Here is a 15,684-nt window from a genome sequence, read left to right on the forward strand (position 1 = left end):
CTGCCTATGATGCCATAAAGGTAACAATAACATAAATTAAACAAATTTAATAGCTTACAAATTAGCTAAACGCTAGCTCTCAGTTGTCTAGCAACTTTTCGAATGATCCTTTGCCTTAAAATATTTTCTCTCCAATAGACACTGATACAGGAACTTATGGCCAAAACAGACATGAATGCCTCGAACTTCCAAAATGCCCTTTCTTCTAACCAAGCTACTCTGTCACAACTAAAGCATATACTTGGTTATGCTAAATATTCATAAATATTTACATCCACGTAACCATTACAAATTAAAGAGAGATATTTACCTTCTTGTTATAATTTCACCGCTTTTACATTTTAATACTTCCTTGTACCGTGCATGAATGCACACGTCAATGCTTTTGCTTGCTATCTCAAAAGCAGAACATGGATGACATTCTGAAGTTATTTCATACTCTTCCTCAGAAATACACACTGTATTGTTTTCATAATTGTCCAGGTAAAGTTTGTTAGGACTGTCTGTCCAGTGACTCTCAACGATTAGTACTAAAACGGTTAACCTGTAATGCAAACAAATATAGCTACATATAAATTATGGTGTTAATATGATTTACGAATTTTTACAATTATAGCCAACAGACAATGGATATCAGATGACATAAAATAAAGCTAACCCTCCTAGTAGTGTAATGCCAATTAACATTCGTTTTTTAGTACACAGCTCGATCATTTCGATGTGCACTGTTTCATGAAATTCCACGTTTCCTGTCCAGCTATGTGATCCATGTGAAATGAATAGTCTTTTTAAACAGGATAAACGTAAGAACAATCCAAGTCACATTCCAACTAAATAACGTATCATATCGTTCTTAGTAAATAAGATCTAGACTACCTAATAGACTGTAAATGCATTCCACTTAGACAACTAATCCCGATCTATGATTCATGTTACTAGAAGCTACAAGGTTTTACAGTGGGCGCTACGGTAACCAAATAGAGGAGTCCGGGCTAGTTTAAATTTGTTTTGTTTCTAATTGTTAATAATTATCATTTATCATTCATTAAATACATTGCAATCATATATTTCCATAAATAAGAGCATATATGCAAGTTAATGGACACACGAACACTATAGCCATCTCGCGGCGGCCCCCGAACTAATTTTTCATATGTATTTACAGTTTTTATTTTTTTCTGCATATTCTTATATTTTTTACATCGTAATCACTGTACTTTACAATACTTCAATTTCTAATTGTTGATTTGCACACTAATAATTGACTCATTTTAAGGTTTTTAAATAAATAAAAATACCGACAAAAGTGACGCCATCTCTCAGCGAACTGCCCAAGCTTGTCGTAAAATAGTTCCATCTTCACGCCGCTAGATAGAGCCACATTTAGGTATTTCTATTTATTTAAAAAACGAGGTATTAGACAATTATTAGTGTATGAAATAGGCATTTATTAGTTGATATATGACAGTTAGAATGTAAAATTATATTTTTATGCAAAAAAAATAGATAATTTTTTTTTGAATATTTTCATCTTGGGAGCGCCATCTAGCAGTGAGAGGGGGAAACTGTTTCCCGTCAAACTTACGGGGTTCGCCGAGAGATGGCGCCACATTTAGCACCCATTTCTCTAGGGATTTTATGCCGAACACGTTACGTTATGGGGTTCACAAACAATGCAAAGCAATCAAACTATACACAAAATATAAAAATATGTTTTATTTTTCACACAGTTTTACATTAACAGTAATTGTCAACAGGCAACGAGATTAAGTACAATGAATAATTTAGATATCATTCTAATATCCCGGTTGCGTTTGTCTATATAATCTCACTCGACAAAACAATGAACGAGTGAAACACGATCAATTCGTACAAAGCATTATATTAGAAGCGGTAATGGTATTTGTTAAGGAAAACGAATTTCCCATTGCAGCATTCAAGAGCGAGTATTATCATTGTGTTTCTGTATTCTTTCATTTTCGTATTATGCGCGATAGAAGGCACGTACAAAGAAGTCATGTATTATTTGTCCGTCCTAAAAATACTTGTTTACCGTTATTTGAAAATATAATCTATTCTTTGGAACGATTGATTCATAGGTTACGCGTGAGAGGCATTTATTGTGTATGTGTACGTGTGCATGTAAGGTACGCGTATAGGTACGTCGAAAAAAGACTTGAACCCTGTACGTTTGATATGCTTTTGAAAGAGATGAGAATGCCATAAATATATATATATAAAAAAAAATTAAAATAAAAGTAATGATACAGCATGAATCGATATTGCAAGAGGAAGAAAATCTGGCGGTTCGATTACTTTTCTTAAGCTTCACTGTAAAATGGCTAGTATTACCTCTAAATCGAATTATAGATAATTCAATACGAACAATAGCAAAGAATCATTATTGTCATATGCCACTGCGGATAATACCTCAGCGGTAACGTCGATTGGCCCAACACTGCGAACAGTAGTAATCATTTTCTGCCGAACCATAGAAACGGCATTGTTCGTTGCGACATTTACCTATAGTCTGAAAAAAAAAAATGTTTCAGTTTGTAACATGTAACGAATTATTTTAAACACATACCTCAAGACCGCTGCTATTATTCCATTGTTCTGGCCCCGGTTTATCAGACGTCGCTTGGTCATTGTAAAAGGTAGACCTGTTAAAGAACGATCAATAAAAATGTCTTATTGACAATAACCGATAGAAATAAATGTTGCTTATAAAAGAAATACCTCGAAAGATAAAGTGTACGATCTTTATTTTGATTGATGGGTAACAATTTGCTAACACTCGCATGACTTCCTCCATCGCTAGCAGCATAAAATTTGGATTTGCCAGCGCCATAATTCATTTCACTACCAGCCTCGTCAACTTTATGATCCTGCAGGTACCTATAAAATTTCAATAATTTAAATATTTCTTCCTATGGATAAAATAAAACGAATATACTTAAAAAGAATTAGTAATGTAAGACCTTGCGTGAGCACATTGAAGATAATTTTGAAGCATCTGATCCACATACTGATGGCGTCTACTTCTGATTCTTACGCATAATAGACCTTCTGTAGAAAGTCCGCCCGCCGTAGCTGGCGGGCTTTTTGGTCTCTTTGCCATGGACCACAGTCTTTTGCTAACGGATTTTCCGATCGATCCAAATTGTTTTGCGACACCCAATAATTGCTTCGCTGTTTTAGACAGTGAACCGTCGGTATCGGATAGTCTCTCAATTTCTTCCGATGTAAAGTTTTGATACTCACAGTCCAAATAATCTCGCAATAAAATTTCCATCTAAACATAAATGCTTGTAATTATATTTGAATACGTGTTAAAATTATATTACATTCTGTAAAACTAGCTACCGTATCTTGATAACAAGGTAACAAGTCTCGAGAACCTTTCTGCCAATCCCAATCAGGTCCAGGATCTACCGCGAATAAAACTGGTAATAATTGACCTGTATCTGGGTCGACCAGAGGTATGCTAACACCTTCGCTACAACTGTCTCCAAAATCGCTCGCTCCGTCAACAATGACAAGAGGTGAAAAATGTGCCGAATGGTACGCTAAAATTAACGGGGTTCTGTGACAGCGAGATGAAGGTACTTCTAATGGTAGATACACTCCGCCAAACGGAATTGGCGCTAAAGCTACACCTTCTGCATCTTTTAGCATAGTTTCGGCTATAACTAATATAGGCCTCTTTAAAGCATGAGCCAAAGCTAATACATGTACCTTGAACAATTTTGTTGTCATTACTATTTTGTAAAGCTAGTAAACTTTATGATAAAATAGAATATGACAATTTTACATACTTCTTCAAGACTCTGATAAGAAGTAGCAGTTTGATTTCTAAAAATAGGAGAAGCCATATCTACGATAGTTTGCCATTCAGTTAACCATTCTGCTTCTGTATAAGATAAACCCGCAGCTGCATTCAAACCCATTTGTCGCCATTTCCATCTTCTAAACAAAGCATGTCTGTACTCTCCTTTGGCTAAAGTATTATGCAATGCTTCTCTTAATGTAAGAAGTCTGTCGTGAAAGCCCCACATGCCAAGAGAGGCTGCGTGTAAAAGGCAGTTGCCATCTCCTGATGTTGCTAAAGGCCACAAAACTCTGTTATTTCCATTTTTGCCCCCGCACCACCAGTTTAGACGACCAGCAGCTTCTAGAGAAGTTAAACATCCTCCTTCTATCAAATCTTTCTCCAAAAACTGACGAAATGAATCTAAGTGTAATATATTATTAAATTACTAGAATGAACCAAAGGAAATACTTAAAATTGATGTGGAATAATATAAATAATATACCTGGGTACACAGTTAAGTCAGGAAGGGAAAATGTGAACTCTGGGGTGTCTAAAGATCCTATGGTAGCTAATTGAGAGCGAGCATAAGACACAATTGCTGCATTTTCGGTTGCCCGGGATATACCTCTTGCCAGTTTCTTAGTAGCACCAGCTCCATTTTCCAGTGTATTATTGGATGCTGTCTCTTTCTCCAGACCATCGTATGGGGATAGTCCCACGTTCATTACCCTGTCTTATGGTACCTACTAAGCAACAGTTTATATCAAATTTACTACCGTATGATTAATATTATTGCTTCAATTAAAAGAAAAATTATTCAGTCGTTATATATTGTCTAACGTTTTCAATTTTTAGTAGAAATTAAATAGCGTGGGTTAGAAAGCGACGAAACATTACGATTCACGGAATTACGAAATACCGAAAGCGAATAAATTCAAACAGGTATGCGATTGCACGTACACTGTACACACATATATATGAATATATAAATGTACATATGCATATATCTATACGATCATATGTGCATACGATTACTAAAAAAGTGCAAACCTTGGCCCGTATATCGAATTAGTGCAACAGAACGTAGCAGGAAAGTATCGTTAAACGGTATTCTAATTGGTCTACGATGCACGAACTACTCGTATGCTTTCTCATATTTCGTAGCACGGTATCCGTACCAAAGACTCTCCTGAGAGAGATGTCTGCGACGTAACAAAACGACTAAGAATCTTTATGCATGGGCGGCAATATAAACACAACATAACCTAGGATACGGCAGCCTCGAAAGCCTCGAAACTGCACCTATGTAGTTTCCTAGTTACTACATGTTGCATGCGCTCGAAACTTTTTGCAAGGCCTTTTGGTAAGGCTAACGAATTCGACCACGAATCCAAGGTCGGCTCTAGTCATGGGAGAAGTAGGCACAGGACTCTTGGGACGCTAAATTTGAAGGGGCCCTTCTTTTCCATGCATGAACTCAAGTTTATAGCAAATCTTATTAATTTTATATAATATATACGACAAAGGGATATTGAATATTTATAGCGTGTAAAGTAACCAAGGAGAAAATAACAAGGAACTTTTATTCTTTTGTTTTTCTTGTAATGTTTTTATCTTTTTTTACCAAGCACAATAAAATTATTGAATCAGCTACGACGTTGTTCGATTTTTCGTTTCACTTATTTTTAATACATTTATATAGTATTTTGGAATGTATATAGTAAAATAATTTGATAACCATTATGAGAACCCGGCTTTATTTAGTTTGATCCAAATAAGAGATTATGATCATATGTTGGTAGTGTACGCAGATTGCCGCCACGGCTGTTATGTTTCGACGATGAGTACAGATTTGTAATTTTAATTTAAAAAAAATTGTGAGACTAAGTGCTATATAGCATTGATATTGAAAGGTGATATTTAGTTTTCTGTATGTAAGAAGTTGAAAGTGATGCATGGTTTAAAATGTACTTTGGTGCTCTTGACCGATATAAAATTTTGAACTGTGCGCAATGTTTCATTTTGAACCAATAAATTGTATCGATTGGTTTCTTCAATGTTGATGAGATATTACCGCCAATTATTAAGGATCGTAAAAGAAATCATTTTCTAGGCCCTTTTATTTATATTTTGCCTTTACTGTCAGCTTGATTAAATCACAAGTATAAAATGCAACATGGCGAAGCGAAGCTACTTTTTGCGATAACCTCAATTGTCCATACAGTGATCAATTATACTGGTGGAAAAAAATGTAATGTCAATTGTTTTTTGAGGAAATCTTTCATTGTTTCTTCTCGTGTCCTGTTATTTCCTCCTCAACTGTAATTGATTTATTGTATTTTTATGTTCAAGTTCTACATATTCCTTATATTAAAGTTAAATATTTGTTTATTCCATTTAAAATGAACTTATGCAATTTGTGTACGTTAAGCAAATAAGATGTTTCACTTATTTGTAGTTGTTAATTCTTTTTTATTGCTATCTAAAACTTTTCATTGCACATTTCAAATTACTTTAGAAGTATATTCTGAATATACATTTATTATATGCGTATGTTTTTAGGTATATGTAAATACATTCAAGCATATGAATGAGTATGGATCCCAAAATTGATTTAGAATTATCAACGGATAAAACTGAACATGAATCACACACAGAAGATGAAGAAAAAGCTGAAAATTTAATTAATCAAAGTAAGGAAATAAATGATAGTACAGGTGAAATGCTGCAAGACTCATCTACTCTCACAACAGACAAATTAATAGCTGATAAGTGTCCAATGAGTGAAAAAGTAATTGATACAGTGAATGAAGTAGAACAAGCACTAACAGATGAAAATTCAAAAAGTATAGAAGCATCAAATACCGAACCAAGTGAAGAAAATATTTTGGAAGAACGTGACTCACGGTCAAGCAAGCAGACTTTACAAGAAACTAACGAAAATGTTACATCAACCGACTCTAATGATGTACAGTCAGAAGGTTTATGTGAAATTGTTACAAAAACTGTTTTACAGAAAGACAATCTAGAAACAGCATCAACAGTATCCAACATTGCAGATAAAGATGACACAGCTGATTTGTTGAATAGTGTAAATATGTTAGACTGTATGGAATCTCAGAAAAGTTCAAAAGATGTACCAGTGCATATAGAAATACAGAGCTCGAAAAATATCTCTCTAGATGATACATCCAATTTAAGCTTAACAGAGAAAGAAGATAATGTAAGCGACACTCAACCAGACAAAGTGCAATTGCCTATTGATGAGAAAGATAATTTGAATAGTAAAAAGAGTGATTCAGAAGGAATATTGGAAGATTGTGATAAAGATATGTCAGAGAAAAATGTAGTGGAACCAGAAAATACAGAATTTGTACAGTTTTCTCAAGAGAAACACGGAGATGATGCACAAATTGAAAATCAATCTATAGATGCAGAAGATCCTTTTGGAGGAGATACTCTCAATGCTGAAAATGTAGAACCAATGGATACAGATGATCCCAATGAAACTGATGTAGGTTTTTCTAAATTATGTAGTCAAGCAGACAATCTACAAGATATTGTAAATGCTAGAGAGAACAGTTTTAGTAGTAGCAATAATAAAGATAACAAAGAAAACAAAGATATTTCTGTTAATACGATAGAATCTTCGAACGCGATACAAAATGTTGACAAGAATCATAGCGAAAGTTCGGCTGAGATAGCGGGAAGTGAAAATTTAAATAAAACAGAAGTTGCAGGATCAACTGAAAAATGTAATGATAGTATAGGAAAAGCTCTCGATGAAATAACACCACTAGAAACGGAAGAACAATCTAATGTGTTACCAGGACAAGACGACGAATTATGTATTATTCCAGATAGTATGAAAGTAATAATTCCAGGGCAAACAGATAAGTCAAAGTCTAATAATAACAAATCCTTGCCAGAAAGTAGTCGCGAGCATAATAAAGATGTAGAAAATTGTCCAGATAATGAATTAAATATTAGTACCAATAATGATCCACAAAAAAGTGCAAAGGAATTAAAAATTGAAGATGAAAATAAATCGAAGGATGTCGAAAATGTCCAAAAAGAAAAAGATTCGACTAACAATCTTGCACCTACAACCGAGGATGTTATTAATATCGACGAAGAGTCAAAACATTCTGAAATTGAAGAAATCACGACTAAAGAAATTTGCAAACAATGCAACGAAGAAAAATCGTGCAAGATTAAAGTAAAAATTGGTTTCGATACCTTCAATGTTTGCTCCAAAACTTGTAAGGCATTATTCAAAGCTGCCAATAACAGGGCTGTGGATATACCCAGCGATGGAGTCAATTCTAAAAGAGAGAAACGTTGCGCGAATTGTTTGCTAATTGTTGAACTTGGCGACGAACGTAATCTCTCGTGGGAAACAATGGAATTCTGTAATGAAGAGTGTTTAGGGAAATTTCAAACAAAGTATGGGAGTTACTGTAGAAATTGCAATGGGTCTGTACAGGCAGTGAGTTTAGGCAAATATTGCGTACGATTTGGCTATGATGTTAGACAATTTTGTTGTTCTACATGTTTAGAAGAGTTCAAGAAAGGACTGAAAGTGTGCACATATTGTCAGAAAGACATAAGTTCTAGCACAGAAGGTTTCCTTGCACCTGTTGGTGACAAAGGCCAATTTAAAGATTTCTGTACACAAGATTGCATGGAGAAATATTCAAAAATGAGTTCTGCTGAGCCTCCAACCATGGAAAAAAAATGTTGCAGTGTTTGCCAAGAAGTAAGAAAGTATTTTCTTTTTACATACTTCTTGTATTTTCAATGTAGAATACAAGAAAGTTTGAAATTAAAATTGCATTCTTTGTAACAGGAAAACGTTGTTCACTGTGAGGTTCAAGTAGACAGATTTGGTCCAGTAGCTATTTGCAGCGAACCATGTTTTGCAGCATTCAAATTTGTAAAAAAAGTGGACCCTGATCAATGTTCTACTTGCAAGAAATTTTTTGAATTACCTCATAAGAAAAATTCTGTTGTATTCTACGAAAACGAGGCTCATACGTTTTGTTCTAAAACTTGTTTAAATATATTTATTATTACGAATAGGAAAATTGTTCCTTGCAATTGGTGCAAGGTAAAAAAGTATAATTTTGACATGATTAAAAAGGAGTTGAAAACAGGTCAAGTGATGATGATGTGTAGCTTAAATTGTTTAACACTATACCAGGTATGAAGTGCTCATTTATTACTAACAGAAAACACTGAAAAATAAAAATAATACCATTTATTTCCAATTTAATGCAGGTTTCGATCAACGCGGTGTCGGCGAAACGAATAAATTGCGATTTCTGTAGAGAGTTCTCTCAAGCACAGTATCATTTAACAATGTCCGATGCAACGATCCGGAATTTTTGTTCGTACAATTGTGTAATGAATTTTCAAGCTCAGTATACTAAATCACCGATTACGATACCAGCCGGCGACGATCCTGTACCTACTGGTATGCCCAAAAGGACGTTACCAGCTCACCATAGAACTACAAATTCCAACAATCAGAAAGCTAGTGATATGCAAAATAAAAAAACAATGCCAGTCATTTCTTCCGTAACGAGTTTAGCCGCAATGGGAAATGGACAATCCAGTCCAACGACGCAACAAAACAGTGTAAATAACATGGTAATACCTTCGGTTGCTATCAACCAAAGTCAAACACCACAAGTAATTTATAAACAACACATTATAACGAAGCCACCAAGTCCGATCCAAATTCATAATAAAACTACGCAATGCAAGCCAGCGATGCACACAAAAGGAGTTTCTGTACGTCCGCATCCTTGTACAAAAGCCACGCAAACGGACGAAGTTAAACAGGCAATTGTCCCGATACCAGTTCCAATTTATGTTCCATATCCAATGCACATGTATAGTATGCCTTTCCCAGTTCCATTACCGTTTCCATTACCAATTCCTGTCCCTATTTTTATACCCACAACGAGAAATAGCGCTAAGGGAATATTTAAAGATATTAAAAGAATACAAGAAAAGATACCAGCAGATCCATTCGAAGCTGAACTTCTTATGATGGCAGAGATGGTAGCAACGGAGAAGAAACCTAACGAAAGTGATTCGGATTCTGCGGATGATAGGTACATTTATGCAACTATTACCAATCATAATTACAGAATAAAAATAAGTGTTTCTTTTTTTATAGAGACGAAGACGCTGGTGATCGCGATCATACTCACAGTGGAGGTTTCAGTCCAGAAGGGGTTGACTCCAGTAACACTTTCGGTGATGATATGTTACAGATGGCTCTAAAAATGGCAACTGGAGAATTAGATGAACCAGCTGTTGATTTAGAAGCTGCTTTAACTCCAAATACAATTACCGCTACGCAAACAGCGTCACAATCCGATACATCCATGGAAAATGATGGTAACAAGGAAAACCTAAGTGAATAATTTGAATTTACTGGAAAGATAATGCAACGATTAACGCTTCTTTTTAACGTTTAGTTCAATCAGAGCGATTAATCGTTGCTTCTCGCGGAAGAAAACGAATGGTTCCGTATAAACCACGGACGACTCCGAGTAAACGAGGAAGACGTGTATCTGCTACGAACGATATGCCTTTGATGCCACCACCCGAGCCTCAACCACCTCCTCAACCAAGAATTATAGAGCCCATAGAAAAACCAGATGCTAATATGGCACTCAAATATACTTTTGGAGTGAACGCGTGGAGACAATGGGTAATTTTCAACACAATTTATTTCTGAGTGAAAATGAGTGTTAAGAATCATTAATTTGTTAAAAACAGGTAGCTGCAAAAAATGCTGAACTAGAGAAACAAAATACATCGATGAGGAAAATAAAATTGTTTAAGACAGATCTCTTGCAGCTTACAGCGGACGAGTTAAATTACTCTCTGTGTCTTTTTGTGAAAGAAGTTAGAAAACCAAATGGCACAGAATACGCTCCTGACACGATATATTACCTATGCTTAGGTAAATTTTCTATCTAAACACATCGATCGGAAAAAGAGTCAGTTTTTTATCATAATTTCGTATTGCAGGAATACAGCAGTATTTATTCGAGAATAATAGAATAGACAACATTTTTACGGATACGTATTATGAAAAGTTTACAGACTGTTTAAACGAAGTTGCGAAAAAATTTTCTGTCCTTTATAACGATGCGCGTAAGTAAATTAATTTTTACATCGATTTAGAGAAATCATACTAAAATATTCATTTTTGTAGAATATATTGTTACAAGAGTGGAGGAAGAACATTTATGGGAGTGTAAACAATTAGGTGCTCATTCTCCTCATGTCCTCTTAAGCACTCTTATGTTTTTTAACACAAAACATTTTAATCTCGTGGTACGTGTAGATTACTTATCCATTAGATTTACCTTAAGAATATCGAAACTCGTTTCTAAAATTAAAATTTGCATTAAAAGTTTAGAGATAAATAAAATCTTTTAGACAGTAGAAGAACATATGCAGTTGTCATTTTCTCATATCATGAAACATTGGAAACGTAATCCTGCTGCACAACCTACCGCAACAACAGGAAAAGTTCCAGGATCTAGAAACGTTCTTCTTCGTTTCTACCCACCGCAATCGGCATTGGGTTGGTATTAAATAATTGACACGTTGCAAAAATAAATATTATAAATTTATGACTTTTCTATAGAAGGCAATTCCCGTAAGAAGAAAGTATACGAGCAACAAGAGAATGAAGAAAACCCGTTAAGATGTCCAGTCAAATTATATGAATTTTACTTATCCAAGTGGTACGTTAATTTTGTTAAAATTAAACTTTCTGAAAGATACTATAGTGCATAACTATTAAATATACTATTTTTCATTACAGCCCGGAAAGTGTAAAGACTCGTAATGATGTGTTCTATTTATTACCTGAAAGAAGTTGTGTACCAGATAGTCCAGTATGGTACTCAACCTCTCCACTGGCTAAGGAACACCTTATAAAAATGCTATATCGCATTAAAATGGTTAAAGAGATTAACGTGGCATTATTAACTAGTTAATTTCATGTTTGCATATTTATCTTCTCTCTGTTCATTTGGATAACATAATAAAAAAAAAAGAATTGATCCCTTGTACAAGAAACAAGAATATTTGAAGAATGATGTGTAATCATTGAAATTTTATAATTTCTATTGTATATTTTTCACTTCCTAATAAAACACAAAACTTATCATTAAAATAATTTGTTGATGATACCTATCATATACTACGTATGAAATATGATCTAAACAAAAATTCAATTACACACACAGAAAACAGCATATAAATGAGTTTTTTAAATGTATATGTAATTGGTAAAATCAAATTATAGTTTACAACTTCCAAAAGTTTATACACTTTTCTTTGGCCTTGTTGACGCACGTTTTCGATTCAGTATGTTCTTCTTTACTTCTAGTTGAGAGAGTTCCATCTGTAGCTCAGAGAATATCTGTTCTTGTTCTTCTTTTGGTATAGTTTCCCTAATAAAATATCAAATTTCCATATATAAGTATAATGTTTCAGAATAGTAAAGTAGAACTTGTACATTATTAATATTGATATACCTATATGATTTCATTAAATCATATTCCTCCCATGGTTTAGCAAACTTTTCTGCCTTCTTTCTACGTTTTTCAGTAACAATTATGTCTGTTGCTCCTTTCAAATTTTGAAGTTCATACTTCTGTATCCATTTCTGTTGTTTAAGAGGAACTTTAATTTTATTTAATGGAACAGGTGCTCCATCAGGGAACGGTTCTGGTTCCATATCAAATGAAAATGTACTATACCGAGGATCTGCATCTCTGAGATAAAGTAATTTATCATCTAACCTTTTCTCTAATCTGCAAACATAAAATTTCACTGTAATTACTCAAATACATTCTATTCATTGCAAACATCCAATTTAAAGTAAATAATTTTGATTGACCTTAAACATTGAACATTCTGAATAGCTGGATCATACAATTCATAGCGTACTTCTATACCTTCGTTATCTACAACATTCCTCAAAATAAAGTAAGCTCTTAATCCACAACCACCTCTCTCTATGCATATACCAACAAATCTGTTTACTTTTCCAGATGCATGTGGCTCTGCATAAGTCACCGCTAATATAGAGCCAACATAAAACTCAGGAATGCTTACAACAGATCTCCTGGCCAACATATCTAAACGCTCTAACTTTTCTCTTATACTGTTACGATATAATGGATTTGGATCTGGTAAAAACTCAGGATAACTAAATCTGTACTTTGCTAAAGTTGATGAATCGATTGACTCTTGCGTAGTTTCATTTTTAGAATCACTTTCAGACTTTGTTTTAAGTATTAATGCTTGTGCTGAAGATGAAGAAGCTCTTGCTTCTTTGCCTAAAAATATTAGTGATAATAACGAAAGAATCCAATACTGCTTGTTAAATATATTAACGCAATAAATGATTATTCATGAAACTTGTAAATATATAATGGTGTTCCAAATACAATGATCGTACTTATCGTTTTCACGAGACGTAGATTTTGCCATATTCTATAAGATAAGAATCTCGATGAAATAACCATATTTCAACATAAAAATGTTAGCTCAAATTTTTTTAAATTACAATATATATTAGGTTACTTTCTTGTAGAAATGTGATGCTTGTTCGATAAGCCGTAGTAAGCAGTAGTAAGCGGTAGATGCCGTTATTCTTCTCCATAAGACCCGATACACATAGCGCTATTGCTACTGAGCGTAAACCTTTCACTGTATAAGAATGGATTCTGATAAGTGGTTGAATCTCAGCACGTGGTTCATTATAGTGAGATTATTACAACTGCATTATGAATTGTAATTATTTATTTACTCACTCAGGATATCTCAAAATGCGATTGTTTAAAATAATCACTTTCAGATTACAGCCATAATCACATGTTTTATTTTAGTGAATTCGTTTCGTAGCTATCGATAGCAGACTTTGACAAGTGTAATTATTTACAAGACATTTTAATTTAATCTCGTAATATTTTAATATGATTATTAAATATTATTTTTTTAGGAATGTTTGTGGTTTTACTGGGAAATGTATGAAACGAACTTTGATGATATGGGTTAAAGAGAGTCTATACTAAATTTACAAAAAATACAATCTATCATACGCAAACAACATTATTATTTTGTGGAATAAGCGCACAATTTTAGAGGTAAAGCCACCAACATTTCTTTTATACTATACTTTTATACTTATATTATAAATTTAAAATTTCTTTTAGGTTTAAGATTCTTTATGTGGTATGATTTAATATGATACAATCTATAACACTAGAGCTAAGGCCTAGGCTCCAGATATGCAATGCTTTCATTCATTTACAAAAAGAAGTAAATTCAGCAAAAGTTAGAATAAAGCTTTTGGAAGAGAGTATAGAGATAACAATAGAGAATAAAACAGTCAAGTTTTTAACAAAATTTATAAAATTAATACCAAATTCATTGTCTGCATTAAATGTAGTAAATGATTGGATTTGTTTCCGTGTGCAAACAGGATCGAATTCTATTTATGGATCTTTTCAAACAGAAATACTTATTAATTCAACAGCAATGATTACTTCAATAAAATTTCCTTTGGAAAACACTGAATTACTTAATACATCAGATTGCAATATATTATGTACATACTGTAAAACAATTCTTTCTAAGAAAATAGTTGTCAAAAGGGTGTTGCCCATACCAGATGCAAAGTATGATCCAAATGAATGGTTTTGCTGTAACCACAATCATGATAATATTACACAAAATTTGGTGCCATTAGAATCTGACATTTTTTATGGACCACTTTTCTTTGTTATACATGCAAGTTTGTTTAATAACAATTTAAAGATAGATGGAAATACTATCATTTGTAATAGATGCTTGCAATACTTGGGAAAAGTTGATACAAATACTTCACTTAAACTGTGGAGTTGTTCTATAGATTACAATTTATTAAGTAACTCAACAACAAAAAATGCAACAGATCCCTTTACTGATTTTTTAATAGCTATTAAGACCTCTATGACTGGTATGCTTGGAGAAGAAATAATTTTGCAATCTTCCATGGGAAAGGACATTCATTCCCTCATTCTAAAACCTATGGACTGGCACTTGAACTTAATGATAGAGCCTAAGACAATTTCACATAATAATACTATAACTTTGCAAACAATATCCATCGTTAAAGTATTATATAAATACAAGACAAGTAAAAGTATTGTTGACTTTACAAATCAAACATACTGTGAAGTAGGATTTCTAGTGATAAAAGCAGGCTTAGAGCATTTGTTATTGTCAACAAAACGATTTCCACAATTTCATAGAGCTGCATCTGACTATTATATCGGACATATATATTTGGAAAAACCTGCAAATGAGACTTAAATGTATTTATGATTTTGTGGAAAGAAAATTTGGACTGTTACATAGTACTACACATATGTTTCACTCATTTTTCAATACAAAAAATATTATCATAATCATAATTTAAACTTGATATGTATGTATTATCTTAATACATGAATAAAATTATATTTTATTAGAAATTTACATATCTATTACTTTATTACATTCTATATTATTGCAAATGTGTTGAGTATATTTCAATACTGTGTGCTCAACTGAAAAATATAGGTGTATATACAATTATAAAAAAATTTACACAAAAAATAATAAGAAATAATTTGATATGTATTTACGCTATTTGAAATGTAAATGGTTGTAGCTTAAATCCAACATAAGTTAAGAAACATTCATGTACATGTGGAACTATTAAAATGGAATCTGTAATTGTATTTATTTATTAATCAGGAAGGTTATGTTCCTATGTTTGTCGTACTATTAGTTTTTATTCA

The 15,684-nt window shown here is 33.2% G+C and overlaps 5 protein-coding genes across 11 annotated transcripts; 2 read left to right on the top strand and 3 right to left on the bottom strand.

Moving 5' to 3' along the window:
- Window positions 1-65: 65 nt before the first annotated feature.
- LOC128887803 (protein JTB) lies at window positions 66-988 on the bottom strand. Its single transcript, XM_054144147.1, has 3 exons — window positions 659-988; window positions 311-544; window positions 66-228 (listed from the first exon to the last, which is right to left on the bottom strand). Exons 1-3 carry the CDS (start codon window positions 712-714, stop codon window positions 66-68), a joined length of 453 nt encoding a protein of 150 aa, XP_054000122.1. The 5' UTR covers window positions 715-988.
- Window positions 989-1,701: 713 nt separating this feature from the next.
- On the bottom strand, window positions 1,702-5,425 carry LOC128887974 (OTU domain-containing protein 7B-like). 3 transcript variants are annotated; one of them, XM_054144515.1, is made up of 8 exons: window positions 4,865-5,425; window positions 4,317-4,557; window positions 3,819-4,234; window positions 3,367-3,738; window positions 2,982-3,295; window positions 2,740-2,898; window positions 2,588-2,663; window positions 1,702-2,530 (listed from the first exon to the last, which is right to left on the bottom strand). In XM_054144515.1, the coding sequence occupies exons 2-8, from the start codon at window positions 4,537-4,539 to the stop codon at window positions 2,432-2,434; spliced, it is 1,659 nt and encodes a 552-aa protein (XP_054000490.1). In that variant the 5' UTR covers window positions 4,540-4,557; window positions 4,865-5,425; the 3' UTR covers window positions 1,702-2,431. The 3 variants fall into 3 exon arrangements, with proteins under 3 accessions (XP_054000490.1, XP_054000489.1, XP_054000492.1); XM_054144514.1 differs by having other exon boundaries at window positions 4,317-4,560; window positions 4,865-5,420; XM_054144517.1 differs by lacking the exon at window positions 4,865-5,425 and adding an exon at window positions 4,655-4,846 and having other exon boundaries at window positions 4,317-4,560.
- A 96-nt stretch (window positions 5,426-5,521) lies between these two features.
- LOC128887971 (zinc finger MYM-type protein 3) lies at window positions 5,522-11,955 on the top strand. 4 transcript variants are annotated; one of them, XM_054144504.1, is made up of 12 exons: window positions 5,568-5,727; window positions 6,377-8,573; window positions 8,664-9,017; window positions 9,095-9,936; window positions 10,002-10,225; window positions 10,306-10,541; window positions 10,610-10,796; window positions 10,865-10,990; window positions 11,052-11,173; window positions 11,279-11,426; window positions 11,490-11,589; window positions 11,670-11,955. In XM_054144504.1, exons 2-12 carry the CDS (start codon window positions 6,405-6,407, stop codon window positions 11,842-11,844), a joined length of 4,683 nt encoding a protein of 1,560 aa, XP_054000479.1. In that variant the 5' UTR covers window positions 5,568-5,727; window positions 6,377-6,404; the 3' UTR covers window positions 11,845-11,955. The 4 variants fall into 4 exon arrangements, with proteins under 4 accessions (XP_054000483.1, XP_054000479.1, XP_054000481.1 ...); XM_054144506.1 differs by lacking the exon at window positions 5,568-5,727 and adding an exon at window positions 5,757-6,135; XM_054144505.1 differs by lacking the exon at window positions 5,568-5,727 and adding an exon at window positions 5,757-6,065.
- A 156-nt stretch (window positions 11,956-12,111) lies between these two features.
- On the bottom strand, window positions 12,112-13,526 carry LOC128887976 (39S ribosomal protein L19, mitochondrial). Its single transcript, XM_054144520.1, has 4 exons — window positions 13,317-13,526; window positions 12,753-13,194; window positions 12,388-12,666; window positions 12,112-12,303 (listed from the first exon to the last, which is right to left on the bottom strand). Exons 1-4 carry the CDS (start codon window positions 13,381-13,383, stop codon window positions 12,174-12,176), a joined length of 918 nt encoding a protein of 305 aa, XP_054000495.1. The 5' UTR covers window positions 13,384-13,526; the 3' UTR covers window positions 12,112-12,173.
- LOC128887975 (uncharacterized) lies at window positions 13,512-15,656 on the top strand. Of its 2 annotated transcripts, none has more exons than XM_054144518.1 (4): window positions 13,512-13,651; window positions 13,716-13,787; window positions 13,860-14,004; window positions 14,074-15,656. In XM_054144518.1, the coding sequence occupies exon 4, from the start codon at window positions 14,105-14,107 to the stop codon at window positions 15,212-15,214; it is 1,110 nt and encodes a 369-aa protein (XP_054000493.1). In that variant the 5' UTR covers window positions 13,512-13,651; window positions 13,716-13,787; window positions 13,860-14,004; window positions 14,074-14,104; the 3' UTR covers window positions 15,215-15,656. The 2 variants fall into 2 exon arrangements, with proteins under 2 accessions (XP_054000493.1, XP_054000494.1); XM_054144519.1 differs by having other exon boundaries at window positions 13,524-13,651; window positions 13,747-13,787.
- The last annotated feature ends 28 nt before the right edge of the window (window positions 15,657-15,684 follow it).

This window comes from Hylaeus anthracinus, unplaced genomic scaffold, assembly GCF_026225885.1.
Source record: "Hylaeus anthracinus isolate JK02 unplaced genomic scaffold, UHH_iyHylAnth1.0_haploid 11989, whole genome shotgun sequence".
NCBI classification, from domain to species: Eukaryota; Metazoa; Arthropoda; class Insecta; order Hymenoptera; family Colletidae; genus Hylaeus; species Hylaeus anthracinus.

Excerpts from the sequence above, each read along its gene's own strand:
- LOC128887803 (XM_054144147.1), bottom strand. The coding sequence starts at position 714 with ATGATCGAGCTGTGTACTAAAAAACGAATGTTAATTGGCATTACACTA. Across the intron at positions 545-658 it reads GGCATTACACTACTAGGAGG|GTTAACCGTTTTAGTACTAA; the intron begins GTTAGCTTTATT and ends TTTGCATTACAG. Across the intron at positions 229-310 it reads GGTGAAATTATAACAAGAAG|TTGTGACAGAGTAGCTTGGT; the intron begins GTAAATATCTCT and ends TATATGCTTTAG.
- LOC128887974 (XM_054144515.1), bottom strand. The coding sequence starts at position 4,539 with ATGAACGTGGGACTATCCCCATACGATGGTCTGGAGAAAGAGACAGCA. Across the intron at positions 3,296-3,366 it reads TACCTTGTTATCAAGATACG|ATGGAAATTTTATTGCGAGA; the intron begins GTAGCTAGTTTT and ends ATTTATGTTTAG. Across the intron at positions 2,899-2,981 it reads CTTCAATGTGCTCACGCAAG|GTACCTGCAGGATCATAAAG; the intron begins GTCTTACATTAC and ends GAAATTTTATAG.
- LOC128887971 (XM_054144504.1), top strand. The coding sequence starts at position 6,405 with ATGAGTATGGATCCCAAAATTGATTTAGAATTATCAACGGATAAAACT. Across the intron at positions 8,574-8,663 it reads GTTGCAGTGTTTGCCAAGAA|GAAAACGTTGTTCACTGTGA; the intron begins GTAAGAAAGTAT and ends TCTTTGTAACAG. Across the intron at positions 9,937-10,001 it reads TCGGATTCTGCGGATGATAG|AGACGAAGACGCTGGTGATC; the intron begins GTACATTTATGC and ends CTTTTTTTATAG.
- LOC128887976 (XM_054144520.1), bottom strand. The coding sequence starts at position 13,383 with ATGGTTATTTCATCGAGATTCTTATCTTATAGAATATGGCAAAATCTA. Across the intron at positions 13,195-13,316 it reads ACGTCTCGTGAAAACGATAA|GCAAAGAAGCAAGAGCTTCT; the intron begins GTACGATCATTG and ends TAATATTTTTAG. Across the intron at positions 12,304-12,387 it reads GATTTAATGAAATCATATAG|GGAAACTATACCAAAAGAAG; the intron begins GTATATCAATAT and ends ATATTTTATTAG.
- LOC128887975 (XM_054144518.1), top strand. The coding sequence starts at position 14,105 with ATGATACAATCTATAACACTAGAGCTAAGGCCTAGGCTCCAGATATGC.